The sequence below is a fragment of the Medicago sativa genome, chromosome 3 (genome assembly GCF_051527215.1).
Source record: "Medicago sativa cultivar Bolivia chromosome 3, Bolivia_mono, whole genome shotgun sequence".
Classification (NCBI taxonomy): domain Eukaryota; kingdom Viridiplantae; phylum Streptophyta; class Magnoliopsida; order Fabales; family Fabaceae; genus Medicago; species Medicago sativa.
In genome coordinates this window covers 35,285,807-35,305,110 of record NC_140751.1, presented here as the reverse complement: position 1 = coordinate 35,305,110, position 19,304 = coordinate 35,285,807, and the positions used below count along the sequence as shown (strand labels likewise).

Genomic DNA, 19,304 nt, shown 5'->3' with positions numbered 1-19,304 from the left:
ACACTAAAGAAGTAGTCACTGAACCACTAGCCGGGGTGTCGATAACCATCCCTCGAGACAACGGAGTCACAACCAAACCCAAACGCTCGACACAACTAACCGCAATAAAAGAATGAGTAGCACCAGTATCAATAATTGCAATCAAAGGAGTACTATTGATAAAAACACATACCTCAGATGAGATTATCCAGATGCTCTACCTCTTCCGCATTCAATGCAAACACCTTGCCCACAGCCTTCTTCGGTTTGGTACACCTAGTACTGATATGCCCCTTCTCACCACAATTGTAGCAAGTGATCTCCTTTTTGCACTCAACAGCCTTGTGACCTGCTTCTCCACACTTGTAGCACTTCTCACTACCCTTGCAATCATTAGCAAAATGGCCCAATATGCTACACTTGTAGCACCTCACCTCAGCAACATTCACCTTAGAGCCTCCACCAGATTCTCTCTTCTTGCCTTTGTCCTTGTTGCACGGCTTCCAAATCCATGACTCTTTCCTTTCTTCTCATTCTGAGCCTTGTAGTGATTAACCTTAGCTCTTCCAACATCATCAAACATGCGACACTTATGCACCAAAGTATCAAAATCACGGATCTCCTGAATACACATGTACTAATAGATGTCGGGCCTCAAACCGCTCTCGAACTTCACACACTTGGAAACCATAGCATCCTCCGCATTGATGTACGGACAAAACCTCGAAAGCTCCTCAAACTTCGCCGCATACTCAGCCACTGAACGGTTCTCTTGCTTCAAGTTCAAGAATTCCACTTCCTTCTTAGTCCTCAAATCCTCAGGAAAGTACTTCCTCAAAAACTCAGTCTTGAACCTAGCCCAAGTCACATCTCCACCAGCCTCAAGCCTTCCTTTAGCATTGGTCCACCAATACTCAGCTTCCTCAGCAAGCATGTGAGTAGCCAACCTGACCTTCTGGTCCTCACTAGTCACCATAGCACGAAAGATCCTCTCCATGTCTTGCACCCACTTCTGAGCTCCATCCGGGTCATACCTACCCTTAAACGTCGGCGGACTGTTTCGCAAGAAACGATCCAACCTTTGCTCCCCCGCCTCTCCAGGATCACGATGACCAACTGCCGCCTGCTCATTAACCTGAGTGAACACCTGAGCCATTGAAGTCAAAGCCTGAGCAATCGCTCCATCATCTCTACCACCGGCAATCTCACTTCTACACAAAACCAACCAACAGATAAGAACAACAGCACAACAACACAAGAACAAGTACCGAAGGTAACTCATTACCATTCGCATACTAACAGGGTAAATTAACAAACACTAGTCTATTAGTTCAGACAAGACTAACCACGGCTCTGATACCAACTTGTAACACCCTATTTCTAATAAGCGGTAAAACGCACGAATATACGTACATATTCTACAAATAGATGCTACGTCTTCGAATCAAACCACAAAACATACATGCATAAAGATCATGTTACACAACATAGCAGCGGAACATACATATAATTCATAGAACATCTCTGGATCTCAACAAAATACAATTGTATTCTCCAATTCTCAAATAACAAATAACATCTCAACTCCAAATACATAGTCCAAAAATAAAACTAACATGCAAGAACTATCCTAGATCAGAGCCCTAATCTAGACACTTGCAAAAACAGAGGAACTCCACTCCTCGGCATCATCAAGCAAACAACTAAGCATCCTGCACTCCATCTACCCGTCTGTTATACCCTAATTTTGGACCTAAAAATACTTGCTCAAAATATCTTTCCAACTCTGATATGTGTCTTTTACTGTTGAGTAATTACCAATTTGATATTGCTTACCCTGATATTTTACTATGTTTTAGCTGCATGTTTTACTATCTTTGTTTTGAAAAAATTTCAATTATAACTTTGTCTATGTTTTCTTGCATTTTAAACCATCCAAAGGGTCTTTCTTGCATTCCAAGTTATTTGAAATTGTCTCTGATCAATTGCATATTTCTCTGCATTCTATTTCAATGTTATTTGCAAAATTCATGAAAAAGGGTATTTTAGTCATTTCCTGCATTCAAACTCTTTCCAGTCCTTGAAAATTGTCTTTGAGTTTTTTCAATTTGTCAGTGTAAATCCTTGTTTCAACTCCATGTTAAAGTCCATTTCAAAGATTGCATCTGAGCCATTTTGGGCCAATTTAGTCCCTGAGGGCATTTTAGTCATTTCCAGCGTTAAAACTCTTTTAATCCCTAAAAAATTGTCTCTGAGTCTTTTAAATTTGTTTGAATAAACTCTTGCTTTAATTCCATGTTAAAAACCATTTTAAAATTGCATTTGAGTCATTTTAGTCCCTAGGGGCATTTTGGTCATTTCACGTGAAATTTTGACAGAGAGAGGTTACTTTGAAGTACCTCATTTGTGTAGTTGGTTCATTTTAGTCCTTTTGTTGATTTTATTTTTAGTTTCACTTTACGTTAATTTTTCAACTTACTTTTTTTTTTAACCAATTTCAGTTTAATTGCATTTTTAGTCCTTAAAGTCTTGTTATTTGCAATTTGGTCCTTTGTTTGTTCATTTTGCAGATTTTTTTGTCCAAGAAGTTAGTTACGCCACGTGGCACCATTATATTGGTCAAGCATCACACATGGCATCCTATAAATAGGTTCTCATGGTCAAAGAGTCAACACAACTAATAATTCAATCATTTTTCACAAAATTCACAAAAATTCACAAAAACTTTTTCTCTAATTTTTCCCTCCTACAATCTTCATCTCTAACAAACTCCAACCACCACAATCTCCACCATAACAAACTCTTTCCACCACCTCTAACCTCCATAACCACCACCTTCAACCTCCACAACCACCATAACAACCTCCATAACCTCCCAAATTCATCACAAACTCACCAATTCCACCAATTTTCACCGACTAACATAAAAAACCTCACAATCAAAAACCTCAATCCATCGGAAATCCTCACAAAAATCTCTCGAACTCATCATTGAAAGTGAAGAATTCAATGGCAGCACACGCCAAGACTTGAATTGATCCGAGCTCAAGCTATAAACCGGATTCAAGCACAAGTTCAAACGGTACTCCTCCATCACTGAGTCAAATCGGACAGAATCTAAGAAGAAGGAGAAGCAAGAATCACAAGCAACAACACGCGAAACCGAATTTCCTCAAACCTGAATCATTCACGCAAGAACGCTTTCGAAGGACGGAGAGGAGATCAGAATCGCAGCAGCAAGAGGTAGAAGAAGGGAATCGGCTCCAACTCGGTGACACGCACGCCATAATCGATTCACCGATTCAAACCGCAAATCAGAGGTAATCTCGCGTTTATTGTTATCTGTTCTTCTTTCAAACTTTCGAACATCAGAATCTAGGTCTTTTCCTAGTTCCTTCTTCTTCGAATCGGATCCGGATCGGTAATAGGTGTGGAAATTGATTTCTAAAAACATGATGGATTTTGAAAACTGTAGAGATCTTGAACTCCGGCGTAGTGGTGACGTTTCCGGCCACCACGCCAGATGAACAAGCTCACCGGAAACCTTACGAAGAAGAAGAGGCATCGTAAGAAAGAGGAAGAAGAGGGAACTGTGTTTTGCTCACGTGTTTTCTCTGTTTTAAGGCTTTCATTCCATTTTTATCCCCTGCGCGCCATACCACTGTACTCCCATGCTCCCCATGCTTTGTGACCGTTGGATTTGGGATTGATCCAATTGGATCAATCCTACGGTCCCTGATGCTTTCTGTTTGGATGTGGATCTTGTGTGTTTGGGCCTGGACCTTTGTTACTGCTTTTTCCCTATTTTCTCGCTATATGCATACTGTTTCTTGCTGTTTGCACCACTGTTTGCCTAAAAACTTTGATAAAAATTCCTAAAAAATTTGTTCAATATTTTCTTGTTATTTTCAATGAATTTTGATGTGTTTTACATATTAATCTTGATGAAAATACATGAAAATAATTTGTTCTTTGTTAATTCAATTCTTTTTTTTCTTTTTTTGTTAAAAATCTTGTTAAAAACCTCTAAAAAATTTGTGAACTTTCTTGCAACTATTTTGACACTTGAAACTTGTTTCTCATGATATTTTGGTATGTTGAAAATTGATAAAAATATATGTGGAATTTTTCTTGTGATTTTGTGTTACTTTTTGTTAGTTTTTTTTTGTGAAATTTTTGCATATTCTTGATCCTAAAATCTTGCTATGATATATTGATCCTTGATATGTGAATTTACAATGTGCATGCCTCTGATTAGGTGCTATTCTTTACTGTTTTGAGGTTTGATTTGTTAGTTTCTTGTTTTACAAGTCATGTAAATAATTGTTTGTGAAAATAAAGTGCCAAATGTGTCTAAAAGTGTGTCATAACTCTTGGCTTGAATATGTTCCTATAATTTCCACATTGTGGCTGAAATAAAACCTTTTGAAAATTGCTATGATGAGAGAATTATAGGTCATATGCATGTTGAGAAGTTATGGTAAATTTTTAGTGTATTTTGACACTTTATTCTTGTTGATTTTACCACTTTTCTTTAGCACCTTCTTGCCTTATTTCTTTACCCTATTATATCTTGTGCTACTAACCCTTTCATTTCATGTCTCATACATTCCATGAGCATACTTCATTCTTTAACTTTAGTTTTATTTCTTGCACTTTAATTTTCATGCCAAGAATTAGCATGTGGAAACTTAGGGTTTTTGTACTATTCCTTATGCTTTTAATTTCTTGCAAGACCATAGCATGTAAACTAGGGCATATGTAAAAGGACAATGGACTCTAATGATGTACACCGACACAAGCACCGACACATGCACACACATCACACGGATACTTTAGATGTATGTTTAGGGTATGCATGCTTTAGATTTATGTTTAGGGAATGTATGCTTAGATGTATGTTTAGGAACTTTGAAACTTAGACAAAAATCCTTTTTCCAAAAAACATGTACAACTTCACTCAAATAATTTTCCAAAGAAACCTTGGGATCAAAATCCCATTGAAGTTTCCCTTTATTTTCTTAAGCAAAAAACCTTAATGAATTTTTAATCACACTTAGACTTTTTTTTGCAAAATAACTAATTCCACCTCACATTTTCCAAGTCTTATGCCCTTGAGGCCTCTCTCTCTTATTCTTAAAAATTCCATTTTCAAAATTAAAATCAACCAACAAAAACAAAAACATTTTTTGGAAGAGAACTACATGGAGTTTGATCCCTTAAAAGGGTATGTAGGCAAGAAGTCAAAACTTCTCCAAGTCCAATAAAATAAAAATTCAAACACCTTCTTCTCCCTCCAATTCTTGACTTAGTAAACTCTTAGGTGTAAATATCATTTTTCAAATAGCATTTAAAAATAAAGCGCGCGCGTAGAAAGTAAAGACGGTTCCTATAGGATACTATAGTCGTTATGGGTGCCTAACACCTTCCCGTAGCGAAAACAACTCCCGGACCTCGATTCTCAAGCGTTTTTTCTTATTTTTCCCTTCCCAAGAAAAAATGAGATATCAAAGGTTAAAAAGGTTCAAACTTAATCAATGTTTGACACCCGAAAAACCAAGATAAAACAGCTGGCGACTTCACTAGGGAGATTCGAGAGTTACGCCTAGTCTTTATTTCCACGCTTGCGCTTTTGTTTTTACTTGCTTCTTTTTGCTTTCTTATGTGAGTAAATGTTTAAATTCTTGCTAACGTGTGGGGGTGAGAATATCAAAAGTCCTACACCCGGGCAAAGTGAATTTAGGATTTAGGGGGGATATAATCGACAATTCATTCCGAGGGTTGCCTCGTGTATTGGATTATGCGATCAATCCCACATAGCTGAGGCATTTTAGGGGTGATGTTATCGGCGCGTGTTGTCGCGTTTAGGCACTTTACTTCTAATTGTTCTATGATGCTATGAACCGTAGATAACCGAACCCATCCATGGCCATTTTCTAGGATGTAGTGCGGAGGCTAAACCGAGTGTTGTCTTGAGTTTTAGTCGTCACGCGATACTACACTCAAATTAGACCTTCTTACTGATAATCACGGAGTGAGTGTTTGTCTCGTGACACCATGATATACGTGAGAGAGGTTGCGACTTGGGAACTTTTTAGAACCCGATTACTATTATCCAAAGCCCTAGATTCACCGGACACCGTGTCCACCCGTGACTCCTTGACTTTGAATCTCAACCCACCATGTTTTCTCCGTACTTGAATGTGATCATGCATACATGCATACATGCATAAATCTTTTCCATGCATTTATCGAAGGGCTTAGACAAATTGAATTTGTAAACATTGTAGGAATGGGGAAGACTAAGTCCTACAAGTTCAAGGAAGTGTATTTGGCTAGTTTGAGAGATTTGGCACTCAAGGTCAAGGATCCGACCGGTTTCCGACATCGTTACGGGGACTTACTTACTCTTCTCCGGACTAATGTGGATGAGAAGCTTGTACACACTCTAGTGCAGTTTTATGATCGGGACTATCAGTGCTTCACTTTTCCCGACTTTCAGTTGGTGCCCACACTCGAGGCTTATTCTTGCTTGATGGATCTATCTATTGCCAAGGGGACACCTTTTACGGGTCTTGAGCATGCCCCTACTCCTTTGGTTATTGCCCGTGATCTCTATCTCAAGACCTCCGATGTTTCTAAGAATCTTGTCACTAAGGCTCACATCCGAGGATTCACTTCGGAGTATCTACTTGAGAAAGCCAATCTCAAAACCACTTGTCAGGACACTCTTGAGGCTATTCTTGCACTACTCATCTATGGGCTTATCCTCTTTCCAAATCTTGATGACTTCGTGGATATGAATGCTATTATGATCTTCCGTTCCAAGAATCTGGTTCCTACTTTGTTGGCTGACACATACCATGCTATTCATGATCGATCCGGCAAGGGTCGTGGATACATTCTTTGCTGTGTACCTCTCCTCTATAGGTGGTTTATTTCGCACCTTCCGAAGTCTTTCCATGATAATCCAGAGAATTGGACTATTTCACAGAGGATCATGGCTCTCACCCCTAATGAAGTGGTTTGGCTCACTCCCGCTGCTAGAGTCAAAGAAATCATCTTCGGTGGTGGAAAGTTTCTTAATGTACCTCTTCTTGGTACCCGGGGTGGAATCAACTATAACCCGGAGCTCGCCTTGCGACAATTTGGTTTCCCAATGAAAGAGAATCCCATCCATCTTGCTACATCTCCTTACTTCTTCCATTACTCTAATGCTCCCATAGGAATAAGAGAAGATTTCATAGAGGCTTGGTCCAAGCTTCGAAAGAAAGAGGTGAAGCATATGGGTATGAGGTCCGGTATTGCTCATTAGGCCTATACTCAGTGGGTGATAAACCAGGCTGAGAAGATTGGCATGCCTTACCCCGCCATGAGATATGTGTCCGCATCTACTCCATCCATGCCTTTGCCTTTACCTGTGCCTACTCAGGAGATGTATCAGGAGCATCTAGCTATGGAGAGCCGAGAGAAGCATCAATGGAAGACTAGATACTATGAGGCTGAGAATTTGATCATGACCTTGGATGGAAAAGATGAACAGAAGACTCATGAGGTTTTGACATTGAAGAGGGAGTTGGCTAAAGCTAGGAAAGAAATTGAAGAAAAGGATAAGTTGCTTATGAGAGATTCCAAGAGGGCTAGAGGTGCCCGTAACTTCTATGCCCGATACTGCAGTTATGAGTCCGAGTCTGAGTCTGAGGATGATATTTTCACTTCCTATGCTTGAGGATTTCTGTTTCATGTTGTTATTTCCAGTTGTTATTGGTGTTCTACATTTCAAAGTCTATTCCTTGGCTTAGTATTTCAAAGGGAGTTATCTTGTAAGACCTTATGATGTTTGAATGTTTCAGTTTGTTTAGTAATGTTTACAAATTTCTAATTTGTCTAAAACCCTTCGATAACATAAAAAGAGTCTTTTTTTGCATATGCATTTACACATCACATGCATCATAGGCATTCATTGGTCACAAAAGACTTCCCTCGTGCTCATTGCCTCCTGATTTTCCTGCCGCAGTCTGAAAAGTGGCTCGTGTACGCAAGATTCACCAACCAGATAGAGTTCATCAAACAAGATTATACAAGAGAAGAAACATGGCTAACTTTGAAGAAGAAAATGCTCAGCTCCGTGCCGAATTGGCTGCTATGAAAGAAGACTTGGCTAAGGCTCACGACGCTATGTCTACTCTGATGGTTGCATAAGAACAACCAGCCACATCTGTTCCAGTTTCTACTGAAATGATTCCATCCATCCCATTATCCGTTGTGGCTTCTGATGCTCGGTTTTTTATGCCCAATGGCCGTCCTTATGGACTCTCAGCTTTCTATGCTCCTAATACTGCGGCTGGTATTTCTGGTATTGCCCATCAAGGACAGATTCCTGTGACAACTTTTGCTTCTATGTCTACCTCTATGCCTCAAGTGACTACTGTTGTTACCGATCCTGTTGTACACACTGTGCAACAGGTAATCGATGTTGACACTCCACGTGGACAAGACCCTATAATGGAGGCTATGAGAAAATAGTTAAGAGAGCTAGCTGGAGAACTCCGCGAGGTCAAAGCTAGCCGTGGGAACGGTGTTTCTGCTAAGGCTTGTGATCTATGCCCGGTATCCCGATTTGAGATTCCTAAGAAGTTCAAAGTGCCAGATTTTGACAAATACAATGGATCTTCTTGTCCACATAGCCATGTCATTCGGTACGTCCGAAAGATGGCTAACTACGCAGATAATGATGCGCTGATGATCCACTGCTTCCAGGATAGCTAATGGAAGATGCGGCAGACTGGTACACTGGTTTGAGCAAAGACAATCTCCATACTTTTGAAGAACTCGCCGCTGCTTTTGAAAGTCATTATGAGTTTAACACCCGCTTGAAGCCGAATAGGGATTCCCTTATGTCTTTGTCTCAGAAGTCAGATGAAACCTTCCGTGAATATGCTCAGAGATGGAGAGGGGTAGCTGCCCGTGTTTCTCCTCGGCTCGATGAGGAAGAATTGACACAGACATTCCTGAAAACTTTGAAGAAGGAATATGTTGAAAGAATGATAGTCTCTGCTCCAAATAATTTCTCCGACATGGTTACTATGGGAACTCGTCTAGAGGAGGCTGTCAGAGAAGTTATCATTGTTCTTGAAAAAGGTGAGTCATCAGCTAGCGCGCCAGAGAAGTATGGTAATGGCCACCATAAGAAGAAGGAATCCGAAGTAGGGATGGTGTCCGGTAACCAGTCTACAGCTGCTGTCGCTCCTATTAATGCTGCTCACTTACCCCTACCCTACCAATATATGCAGTACTCTCAACATCCCTTCTTCCCACCATTCTACCAGCAGTATCCTCTGCCACCGGGTCAACCACCAGTGCCCGTTAATGCCATTGCTCAGCAGGTATAACAGCAGCCTCCTGCTCAACAGCAACAGCAGCAACAACAGGGTCCTCGGCCCAAGACTTATTTTCCACCAATACCAATGCGGTATGATGATCTGCTCCCAACTCTACTTGCTAAAGGCCACTGCGTCACCAGACAAGGCAAGCCCCCGCCTACGCCATTGGCTCCCAGGTTTCGACAGGATGTCACATGTGAATTCCATCAGGGCGCTCAAGGCCACGATGTGGAAGGTTGCTACGCTCTGAAGTACGTTGTAAAGGATCTGATAGACAGAGGACGGTTGACTTTTGAAAATAGTGTTCCTCATGTTCTTGACAATCCACTTCCAAACCATGCTGCCGTTAACATGATCGAGGCTTTCGAAGGAGTTCGTGTTCCTCGAGAGGCTCTCACTTTAGATGTCCGTAATGTTGCTACTTCTTTGGTGCCACTACATGTCAAGCTTTGCCAAGCTTCCTTGTTTAATCACGATCATGCTTCTTGTTCAGAATGTCTTCAAAATCCTATGGGTTGTTGTGTGGTGCAAGGTGATATACAAAGCCTAATGGATGATAAACACTTGATTACCAGTGATGTTTGTGTGATTGTACCAGTGTTTCATGATTCTCCTACTGGGAGTGGGCCCCAGGCAAGGAATGTTGAACCCTTAGTAATCAGGTTACCTGGCCCGGTATCTTATGCCTCTACTAAGGCAATCCCTTACAAGTATGATGCAACTATGATTGAAAACGAGGTAGAAGTGCCTCTGGTATCCCTAGCTACGGTTGATAACGTTGCTAAAGAAATTACAACTCTGAGAAGCGGAAAGGTCCGTCCACCCTTGTTCCAAAAAAGGGTGGTTACACCTGTTGCCACAATAACTCCACCAGTTGCTCCTCCTGTTGACAAGAACGCCGGCCCATCAGGCCAGTCTATTGAAGAGTCTAATCTGGAAGAAATTCTGAGGCTTATTAAAAAGAGCGATTATAAGATCGTAGACCAGCTGCTGCAAACTCCGTAAAAAATATCCATCTTGTCTCTGCTCCTAAGCTCAGAAACCCACAGGAAAGTGTTAATGAAGGTACTGTAACAGGCCTATGTTGATTATGAAGTCTCCGTGGATCAGTTCGATGGAATAGTGGGTAACATTACTGCTTGCAATAACTTGGGGTTTGGTGACGATGAACTCCCCAAAGCGGGAAAACACCACAATTTAGCTTTGCATATCTCAGTGCAATGTAAGTCTGACATGATATCCAATGTATTGGTGGACACTGGATCGTCCTTAAATGTAATGCCTGAGTCTACACTGAGACAGTTGAGTCATCATGGACTTTCTCTAAGAGGAAGCAGCTACTTGGTTAAGGCGTTTGACGGATCTCGTAAGGATGTTCTTGGAGAGGTAGATCTGCCAATTACCATTGGTCCTGAGACATTCCAGATCACTTTCCAGATCATGGACATCAATGCTTCTTACAGTTGTCTCCTCGGAAGATCGTGGATTCACGATGCTGGGGCAGTAACTTCCACTCTACATCAAAAGCTCAAGTTCGTGAGGAACGGTAAGCTTGTCACTGTACATGGTGAAAAAGCATATCTGGTTAGTCAAGTATCATCTTTCTCTTGTGTTGAAGCAGGGTCCGCTGAAGGGACGTCATTTCAAGGCTTGACTGTTGAAGGTACAGAACCCCGAAGAGGTAGTGCTAGTATGGCTTCATTGAAAGACGCCCATAAAGCTGTTCAAGTAGGGCAAGCTGCTGGCTGGGGCAAAGTGATACAGATTTTGGAGAACAAGCGTAAAGAGGGCTTTGGGTTCTCCCCGACCTCAGGCGTTTCAACAGGAACTTTCTATAGTGCTGGGTTTATTAATGCTATTGCTAAAGATGCTGCTGAAAGTAGTTATGTGCCTGATGACAGTGCATCAACACTAGTTATCTAGTCATATTTAGGTCTTTATTATAGCATTTAGAGAGTCAACTACAATGATTTCATGGTGTAATCAAGCTAAAACAGGAACAAGAGCTCAAGAGAAGAAACTTTGATGAAACAGGAAAATATTGCCCAAGTATAAGCAAACGTGCCACGTTGATAACTGGTCGTGGCACGTTGGAACGATGTGGAGTTCATGGTGACAATCTGGAAATTTCGTGGCACGAAGGAAGACACAACGTGCCACGATGGGTTGATGAACTTGCTGGCACGTCAGATTAATGAAGGTATCGTGCCACGATGGTCCAGTAACGTGGCACGATGGTGGGCTTTTCTGAAACCCTAATTTTCTTTCTATAAATATCCAGCTTTAGCAAGGGTTTTGGGACGGATTATTATTACGATTTTGAGCATCAAGGACGACAGGAGACCAAGGAACGAGCCCTGAATCTCATACCAACACCCCGTTGGTTAGATTTATGTATGTTTTCTCTTGTTATTTCTTATGATCGTTTAGCTATGAGTAGCTAAACCTTTAGTTTGGTTAAGCCATGATGAAACTCTTTTAATATATGATTTTGTAGTTGAACTCTCTCTATAATCAATGCTATTCAGTTTTTATTCAGAATTACTTGTGTTTATTGCTTTTCATGATTATTGTTTTGTATGACTACTAGCCCTAGCTTCTTGCAATTACATGAATTGATCTTAGGAATTGAATGACTACTAGCCCTAGCTTTTAATCCTGAATTAGTAATTGTGTTTAACTCAACACTAGGTACCTAGAGATAGGAAATTGAGGGTTATGATACATGAATTAACGTTCCAATATTGCTTCCGCGGTTATTCAATCACGTTAAGAGATTAATAGGGTTATAACTTAGGAAAGGGCTTTGATGCGAGAGATTGATCAAAGTCACTTAGTTAATTTATCGTAAAAACTGAGTAGTAATTGAGAGTAGAGAGAGGAAGACTTTTTCATATAAAGCAATAGTGGATTCACCGGCTTAACCATTCATCTCAATATAATTTTCTTTCAAACTCTTTCAACTTTAATCAACTCTGATTAAAACAAACTTTTTCTGCCTAGGGCAACCAAATATAATTTTTACACATCCTAACGTATAATGTACTTGTTATAATTGAAACTAACACAGTCCTTGTGGATCGATATTTATTACTACTTCGATAGTTTTTGGTACACTTGCCAGATATCTATCAAGTTTTTGGCGCCGTTGCCGGGGACTGTTGATTTGTTTCAACAAGGCAATTACGTTATAATTTAGGATTTCTGCAATTTTATTTTCTGTTTTTAGTTTTATTTTTTTTTGTTTCAATATTCATTTGATTACTTTGTATTGTGCAGTGCTACTAAGGTATTTGCTGTTTATGCGAGGTAAAGTGAGCTCCAAAGATCTCGAATTCAATCCGGAAATAGAAAGGACTACTAGAGGACTCCGGAAAGCTGTCCGGTTGAAAAGGTTGTCTCATTCCGTTCCACCGGGTGTTCGAGAACAAATACCTGAGCCACTCTCACTTGAATCTGAAACATCTGCTTCTCCTCAATCTGCTATCATGGGAGAACCTGCACCAAGACCAAAGCTAGGGGACTACAGGTTAGCAACTCATTGCGGTCAACTGACCCACACTTTTCAACCAGCAAACCCCGTTGCTTTCGATATCAAGACAACTGTCCTCAACGGTTTGAGGGACAAGCAATTCGATGGGACTGAAGCTATGAGTCCCCATGAACACTTGAGCCGCTTTGCTGAGACTTGCGAGTTTTGTGTGCAACCAGCCACCGTGACTGAAGCACAAAAGAAACTAAGGATGTTCCCTTTCACCTTGATGGGAAGAGCAAAAGATTGGTTGCTAACAATTCCAAACGGGACTGTCCAAACATGGGAAGAGTTAGAGCTGAAGTTCTTGGAGAAATATTTCCCTATGTCTAAATATTGGGAAAAGAAGATGGAAATCTCTAACTTCAAGCAAGGAGAAGGTGAATCATTGTATGATGCTTGGGAGCGATTCAATTTGCTTCTGAAGAGATGCCCTAATCATGAGTTCACCGAGAAACAATACCTCCAAATCTTCACTGAGGGGGTGACACCAAACACTAGAATGTTCTTAGATGCTTCCGTGGGAGGAAGTCTTAAGAGCAAGACTGATCATGAAGTTCAAGCCTTAATTGAAAATATGGCGAGTAATGAATATCGTGCTGAAGCTAAGAAGAAAGAAAGAGGAGTGTTTGGTGTAAGTGAACAAACAGCAATCCTAGCTAACCAAGCAGCCATGAACAAACAAATAGAGGCTCTTACTAAGGAGTTTCAAGGGTTTACTTTGGCTCATAAGCAACAACAGGTGGCTGCAATCAAATGTGACTTATGCGGTGAAGAACATCCCAATGGTGAATGTGTTCCAGAAGGATCAAGTGAGGAAGCTAATTTCATGGGAGGTTATCAAAGGCAAAATCAATACTACAACTCAGGTATCAACAAGCATCCAAATCTCAGTTACTCAAATAACAACGCTTTGAACTCTCAGATGCTTAATCCTCCACAACAACAAAGGAAGCCTTCGGCTCTTGAAGAAACTATGATGAACTTTATGAAGACGACTCAAGGCAACTTTGAAGAGATGAAGAAGAGTCAAGAGGCTGAGAGAAAGAACAATGAAGCCTCCAGAAAGATGCTTGAAACTCAACTTGGGCAATTAGCTAAACAATTGGCTAAACAAAACAAAGGCGGATTCTCAGGTAACACACAAGACAACCCTAAAAATGAGTCTTGCAATGCTATTGAGTTGAGGAGCAAGAAGGTCTTGACACCTCTAGTTCCAAAAGTTCCAAAAAAGGCTGATGAAGTAGTAGTGGAGGAAGAAGAAGAAGGTGAAGTTGAAAAGAATAATGAGGTTGTAGTTGAAAAAGTTAATGATCAAGGAGTAGTTGAAAATGAAAGGAAGAAAAAAATAGAGGGAGAAAAAAGTGAGAAATTGATCGATGAAGATTCAATCTTGAGGAAGTCTAAGAGTCAAATATTGAAGGATGGAGATCAGCCACAAGTTGTTCCATCATATGTGAAGCTTCCATACCCTCACTTAGCCAAAAAGAAGAAGAAGGAGGACGATCAATTCAAGAAGTTCATGGAGCTTTTCTCACAACTTCAGGTGAACATTCCCTTTGGTGAAGCTCTTGATCAAATGCCCATGTATGCTAAGTTTATGAAAGACTTGCTGACTCGAAGAAGGAAACCAAAAGATGATGCAAACATTGCACTTTCAGAAAATTGTAGTGCAATTCCTCAAAAGAAACTTCCACCCAAATTAAAAGATCCAGGTGCTTTCACTATTCCTTGTTCTATTGGACCGGTAGACATTGGTAGAGCGTTGTGTGATTTAGGGGCAAGTATCAACTTGATGCCTCTTTCAATGATGAAGAAGCTTGGATGTGGGGAGCCAAAGCCAACAAGAATGACCATTACTCTAGCTGATCGGTCAATCTCTTACCCTTTTGGTATACTTGAAGATGTGCTAGTTAAGGTCAATGAGCTAGTATTTCCTGCTGATTTTGTAATCCTAGACATGGCTGAAGATGAAGACATGCCACTCATTCTTGGAAGACCTTTCCTTGCAACCGGTCGAGCTTTGATTGATGTTGAAATGGGCCAGCTTATGTTGAGATTCCACAACGAGCAAGTTGTGTTTAATATTTTTGAAGCCATGAAACATCAAGCTGAAAATCCTAAGTGCTACCGAATTGATGTTGTTGATGAGATAATTGAAGATGATTCTCGTAAGCCTCAACCAACACAACCTTTAGAGAGAACATTAGTTAATTCTATAGAGAATGATGAAGATACTGAAGATATTGAGGTAAAGGATTGTGTCAAGCAGCTTGAGGCAAGCAAGCAACAAATGCACCACCCGCCACTTGAAATTATACTTGGTGAAAAATATGGGGGATCGGAAACATTGAACAATGAAAAAGAAAAAAATCCAGAGTTGAAAGAACTCCCTCCACACTTGAAGTATGTCTTTCTTAGTGAAGATTTTTCCAAACCAGCAATCATCAGTAATACATTGACACCTTTAGAGGAAGAGAAACTAATGAGGGTGTTGAAAAGTAATCAAGGCGCATTGGGATGGAGCATTTCTGATCTAAAGGGTATTAGTCCAGCCTATTGCATGCACAAAATACATATGGAGGCTGAATACAAACCTGTGGTTCAACCTCAAAGAAGACTAAACCCAACAATGAAGGAAGTTGTCAAGAAGGAAGTATTAAAATTGCTCGATGCAGGTATGATTTACCCTATTTCTGATAGCTCTTGGGTAAGTCCTGTTCATGTGGTGCCTAAGAAGGGAGGAATGACGGTAGTGGCTAATGAAAAGAATGAATTGATACCCACACGTACCGTAACTGGTTGGAGAATGTGCATAGACTACCGGAGGCTGAATTCTGCAACAAGGAAAGATCACTTTCCATTACCTTTCATGGATCAAATGCTAGAGAGATTGGCTGGTCAAGCCTTTTACTGCTTCTTGGATGGGTACTCAGGGTATAATCAGATTGCAGTGGCTCCGGAAGATCAAGAAAAGACTGCGTTCACCTGTCCGTTTGGTATATTTGCTTATAGGAGAATGCCCTTTGGGCTGTGTAATGCGCCGGCGACCTTCCAAAGGTGTATGCTCTCCATCTTCTCTGACATGATAGAGAAGAACATCGAGGTATTCATGGACGACTTTTCTGTGTTTGGTAAGTCTTTCGACCAATGCTTGTTCCACTTAAATGAAGTACTAAAAAGATGCACCGAAACTAACCTTGTTTTAAATTGGGAAAAATGTCATTTTATGGTTACCGAAGGTATAGTTTTGGGACATAAAATAAGTGCTAAAGGCATAGAAGTGGATCAAGCAAAGATAGAGGTTATAGAGAAACTTCCACCACCTGTTAATGTTAAGGGAGTTAGGAGTTTCTTGGGGCATGCCGGTTTTTATCGGCGTTTTATAAAAGATTTTTCAAAAATTTATAAGCCCCTTTGTAACCTCTTGGTCAAAGAAAATGATTTTGATTTTGATTCTGAGTGTCTAAATGTTTTTTCTTTGATTAAAACCAAGTTGGTAACTGCACCAATAATCATTGCACCCGATTGGGATTTACCTTTTGAACTTATGTGCGATGCAAGTGATTATGCTGTTGGTGCAGTCTTAGGCCAACGAAAGAACATATTTTTCCATGCAATTTACTATGCAAGCAAGGTTTTAAATGAAAATCAAGTTAACTATTCCACTACTGAAAACGAGTTGCTTGCAGTAATATTTGCATTGGAGAAATATCGTTCTTATCTAATAGGCTCCAAAGTCATTATTTTTTCAAATCATGCAGCTCTTAAATATCTCTTAACAAAAGGTGATTCAAAGCCTCGGTTGTTGAGGTGGATCCTATTATTGCAAGAATTTGATCTAGAGATTCGTGACAAGAAAGGAGTGGAGAATGTAGTAGCTGATCACCTTTCAAGGTTGGAAAATGAGGAGGTGACAAAGAAAGAGAAGGCTATCACAGCAGAATTCCCGGATGAAAAGCTGATGTCGATTGAAGAAAGGTCTTGGTTTGCCGACATGGCGAATTTTAAGGCCGGTAATATAATTCCGGATGACATGGAACAGCACCAGAGGAAAAAGTTTTTCAAGGATGCAAACCACTATCTGTGGGATGATCCTTATTTATTTAAGGTAAGTGCTGACGGTTTGATTAGACGTTGTGTTGCAGGTACGGAAGCTAACAGTATCATGTGGCACTGCCGTAGCTCAGCTTATGGAGGCCACCATAGTGGGGAAAGAACCGCTGCGAAAATCTTGCAAAGTGGTTTCTGGTGGCCCACTCTCTTCAAGGATTGCCAAGAGTTCGTAAAGAGGTGTGATGAATGCCAAAGAACAGGTAGTATCTCAAAGAGGAATGAAATGCCCCTAACTGGAATCATTGAAGTTGAACCTTTTGATTGTTGGGGCATAGATTTTATGGGACCATTTCCCTCCTCTTACTCTTATCTCCATATACTTGTGTGCGTTGACTATGTTACCAAGTGGGTTGAAGCGATACCATGTGTTGCTAATGATGCTAAAACTGTGGTTAATTTCTTGAAGAAAAATATTTTCACTAGGTTTGGAACCCCTAGAGTTTTGATCAGTGATGGGGGGAAGCACTTTTGCAACAATCTTCTTGAAACTGTGCTTAAAAAGTTTAATATCAAACATAAAGTTGCAACTCCCTATCATCCTCAAACTAGTGGTCAAGCGGAGGTTTCAAACCGTCAGTTGAAACAAATTTTGGAGAAAACTGTAGCGTCTTCTAGGAAAGATTGGTCTAGGAAGTTAGATGACGCTCTTTGGGCATATAGAACTGCGTTTAAAACGCACCTTGGGATGTCCCCTTATCAGTTGGTTTACGGAAAGGCTTGTCATCTCCCGGTTGAATTGGAACATAAAGCTTACTGGGCTATCAAAGCCCTAAATTTTGATCAAACTTTAGCTGGAAAGAAAAGGTTATTAAAACTTAATGAGCTAGAGGAGATGAGATTGCGTGCGTATGAGAACGCCGTAATTTACAAAGAGAGAACTAAGAGGTATCATGACAAGGGGTTGGTGAGGAGAGAATTTTATATTGGACAACTTGTTTTGCTGTTTAATTCCAGGTTGAAGTTATTTCACGGGAAGTTAAAATCCAAGTGGTCCGGACCATTCGTGATTGTAGATATGTCTCCTTATGGAGCAGTGGAGCTTAGTAAGCCTGGTGAGCAAGAAACTTTCAAGGTAAACGCACAAAGGCTGAAACCATACCTTGGGGGTGAACTCCCAAAGAATAGAGCGGGAGTGGTGTTGAATGATCCTTAGGGGTCATCATAAGTCAAGCTAGTGACGGTAAAGAAGCGCTGGATGGGAGGCAACCCATCAGATTTAGATCCGCTCAGGTATTGTTTATATTTATTTATTGCATTTTCATAAACCAAAAACAGCAAAAATATTTTTAGAAAGCTGAAAAGAAATTTTTTTTCTCTAAACCTAGACCAACGTGGCACGATGGTTCTTCATCGTGGCACGTTTTGAGAGTAGCTTCAACATGGTTCGCCACTGGAATTTTCGTGGCACGAACCCTCTCAAAACGTGACACGTTTGCTGGAAGAACTATGAACGTGGCACGATGGGACTATGAACGTGGCACGTTGCTGCCCAGAACTATGATCGTGCCACGTTTTCCTGCATCGTGGCACGTGAGTGGGAAGTTTTGAAATCATTTGACCGTTACAAATAGCTTCGTGGCACGATCTGAACCAAACGTGGAACGATGCACTTTTCCTATATATACATACTTCACAAATTTCTCACCATTCCCATTTTCCCTACCAAAACTCTGCCAAATTTTCGTCTCACTTATCTTCAACCTCAAAAATTCGTCCTTTAACCTAAATTCATCATCTCCATCACCCCTACAAACAACTTAACCCATACATATATCCAACCCATTAATCTTTAACCTCAAATTCAACCAAACCCTTTTCTCACTAACCCTAACCCCAAATCTTCATCTTCCTCCATCCCAAAACATCCAAACCATATAATCTAACTTCACAAATGGCCTCAGCATCCAACAAACATTCCAGAACAACCCGTAACACTCAATCAACCCAACCACCACCTGAACCCACTTATGAGAAATTCGAAGATGACGTGCATGCTGAACGGTTCGAGAAAATTAAAGGATTCAAGTTTTCTGGCGAACGTAAGTTCGATTTCATCAATCTCCAGAGGTATCCACAATTTGAAACTACTATGAATGCCCTTGGGTGGAAAAGCTTGAACAACTTGGTAACTAAAGAGGGCAATCGTACTATTGCTCTTGAATTCTTTGCAAATGCTTATGGAAGGGAGGATAATGTTTCCTTTGTGCGTGGAAAGAAGGTTGATTACAGTCCTAGAGCCATCAATGCACTTCTAGGGTTGAAGCCTCCGAGAAACTGTCATGTGGAATGGAGGA

General features: G+C 40.6%; 1 protein-coding gene across 1 annotated transcript; it reads left to right on the top strand.

Annotated features, from left to right (window-relative positions):
• Window positions 1-12,664: 12,664 nt before the first annotated feature.
• Window positions 12,665-18,163, top strand: LOC146937334 (uncharacterized). The gene is made up of 7 exons (XM_085749395.1): window positions 12,665-12,977; window positions 14,463-14,678; window positions 14,991-15,437; window positions 15,573-15,893; window positions 16,740-17,005; window positions 17,711-17,895; window positions 17,965-18,163. Exons 1-7 carry the CDS (start codon window positions 12,665-12,667, stop codon window positions 18,161-18,163), a joined length of 1,947 nt encoding a protein of 648 aa, XP_085605521.1.
• Window positions 18,164-19,304: the final 1,141 nt, after the last annotated feature.

Coding starts and splice junctions, on each gene's coding strand:
- LOC146937334 (XM_085749395.1), top strand. CDS start 12,665: ATGCGAGGTAAAGTGAGCTCCAAAGATCTCGAATTCAATCCGGAAATA. Junction 15,438..15,572: donor GAGCATTTCTGATCTAAAGG/GTATTAGTCCAG, acceptor TGCTCGATGCAG/GTATGATTTACCCTATTTCT. Junction 17,896..17,964: donor TACAAAGAGAGAACTAAGAG/GTATCATGACAA, acceptor GTTTAATTCCAG/GTTGAAGTTATTTCACGGGA.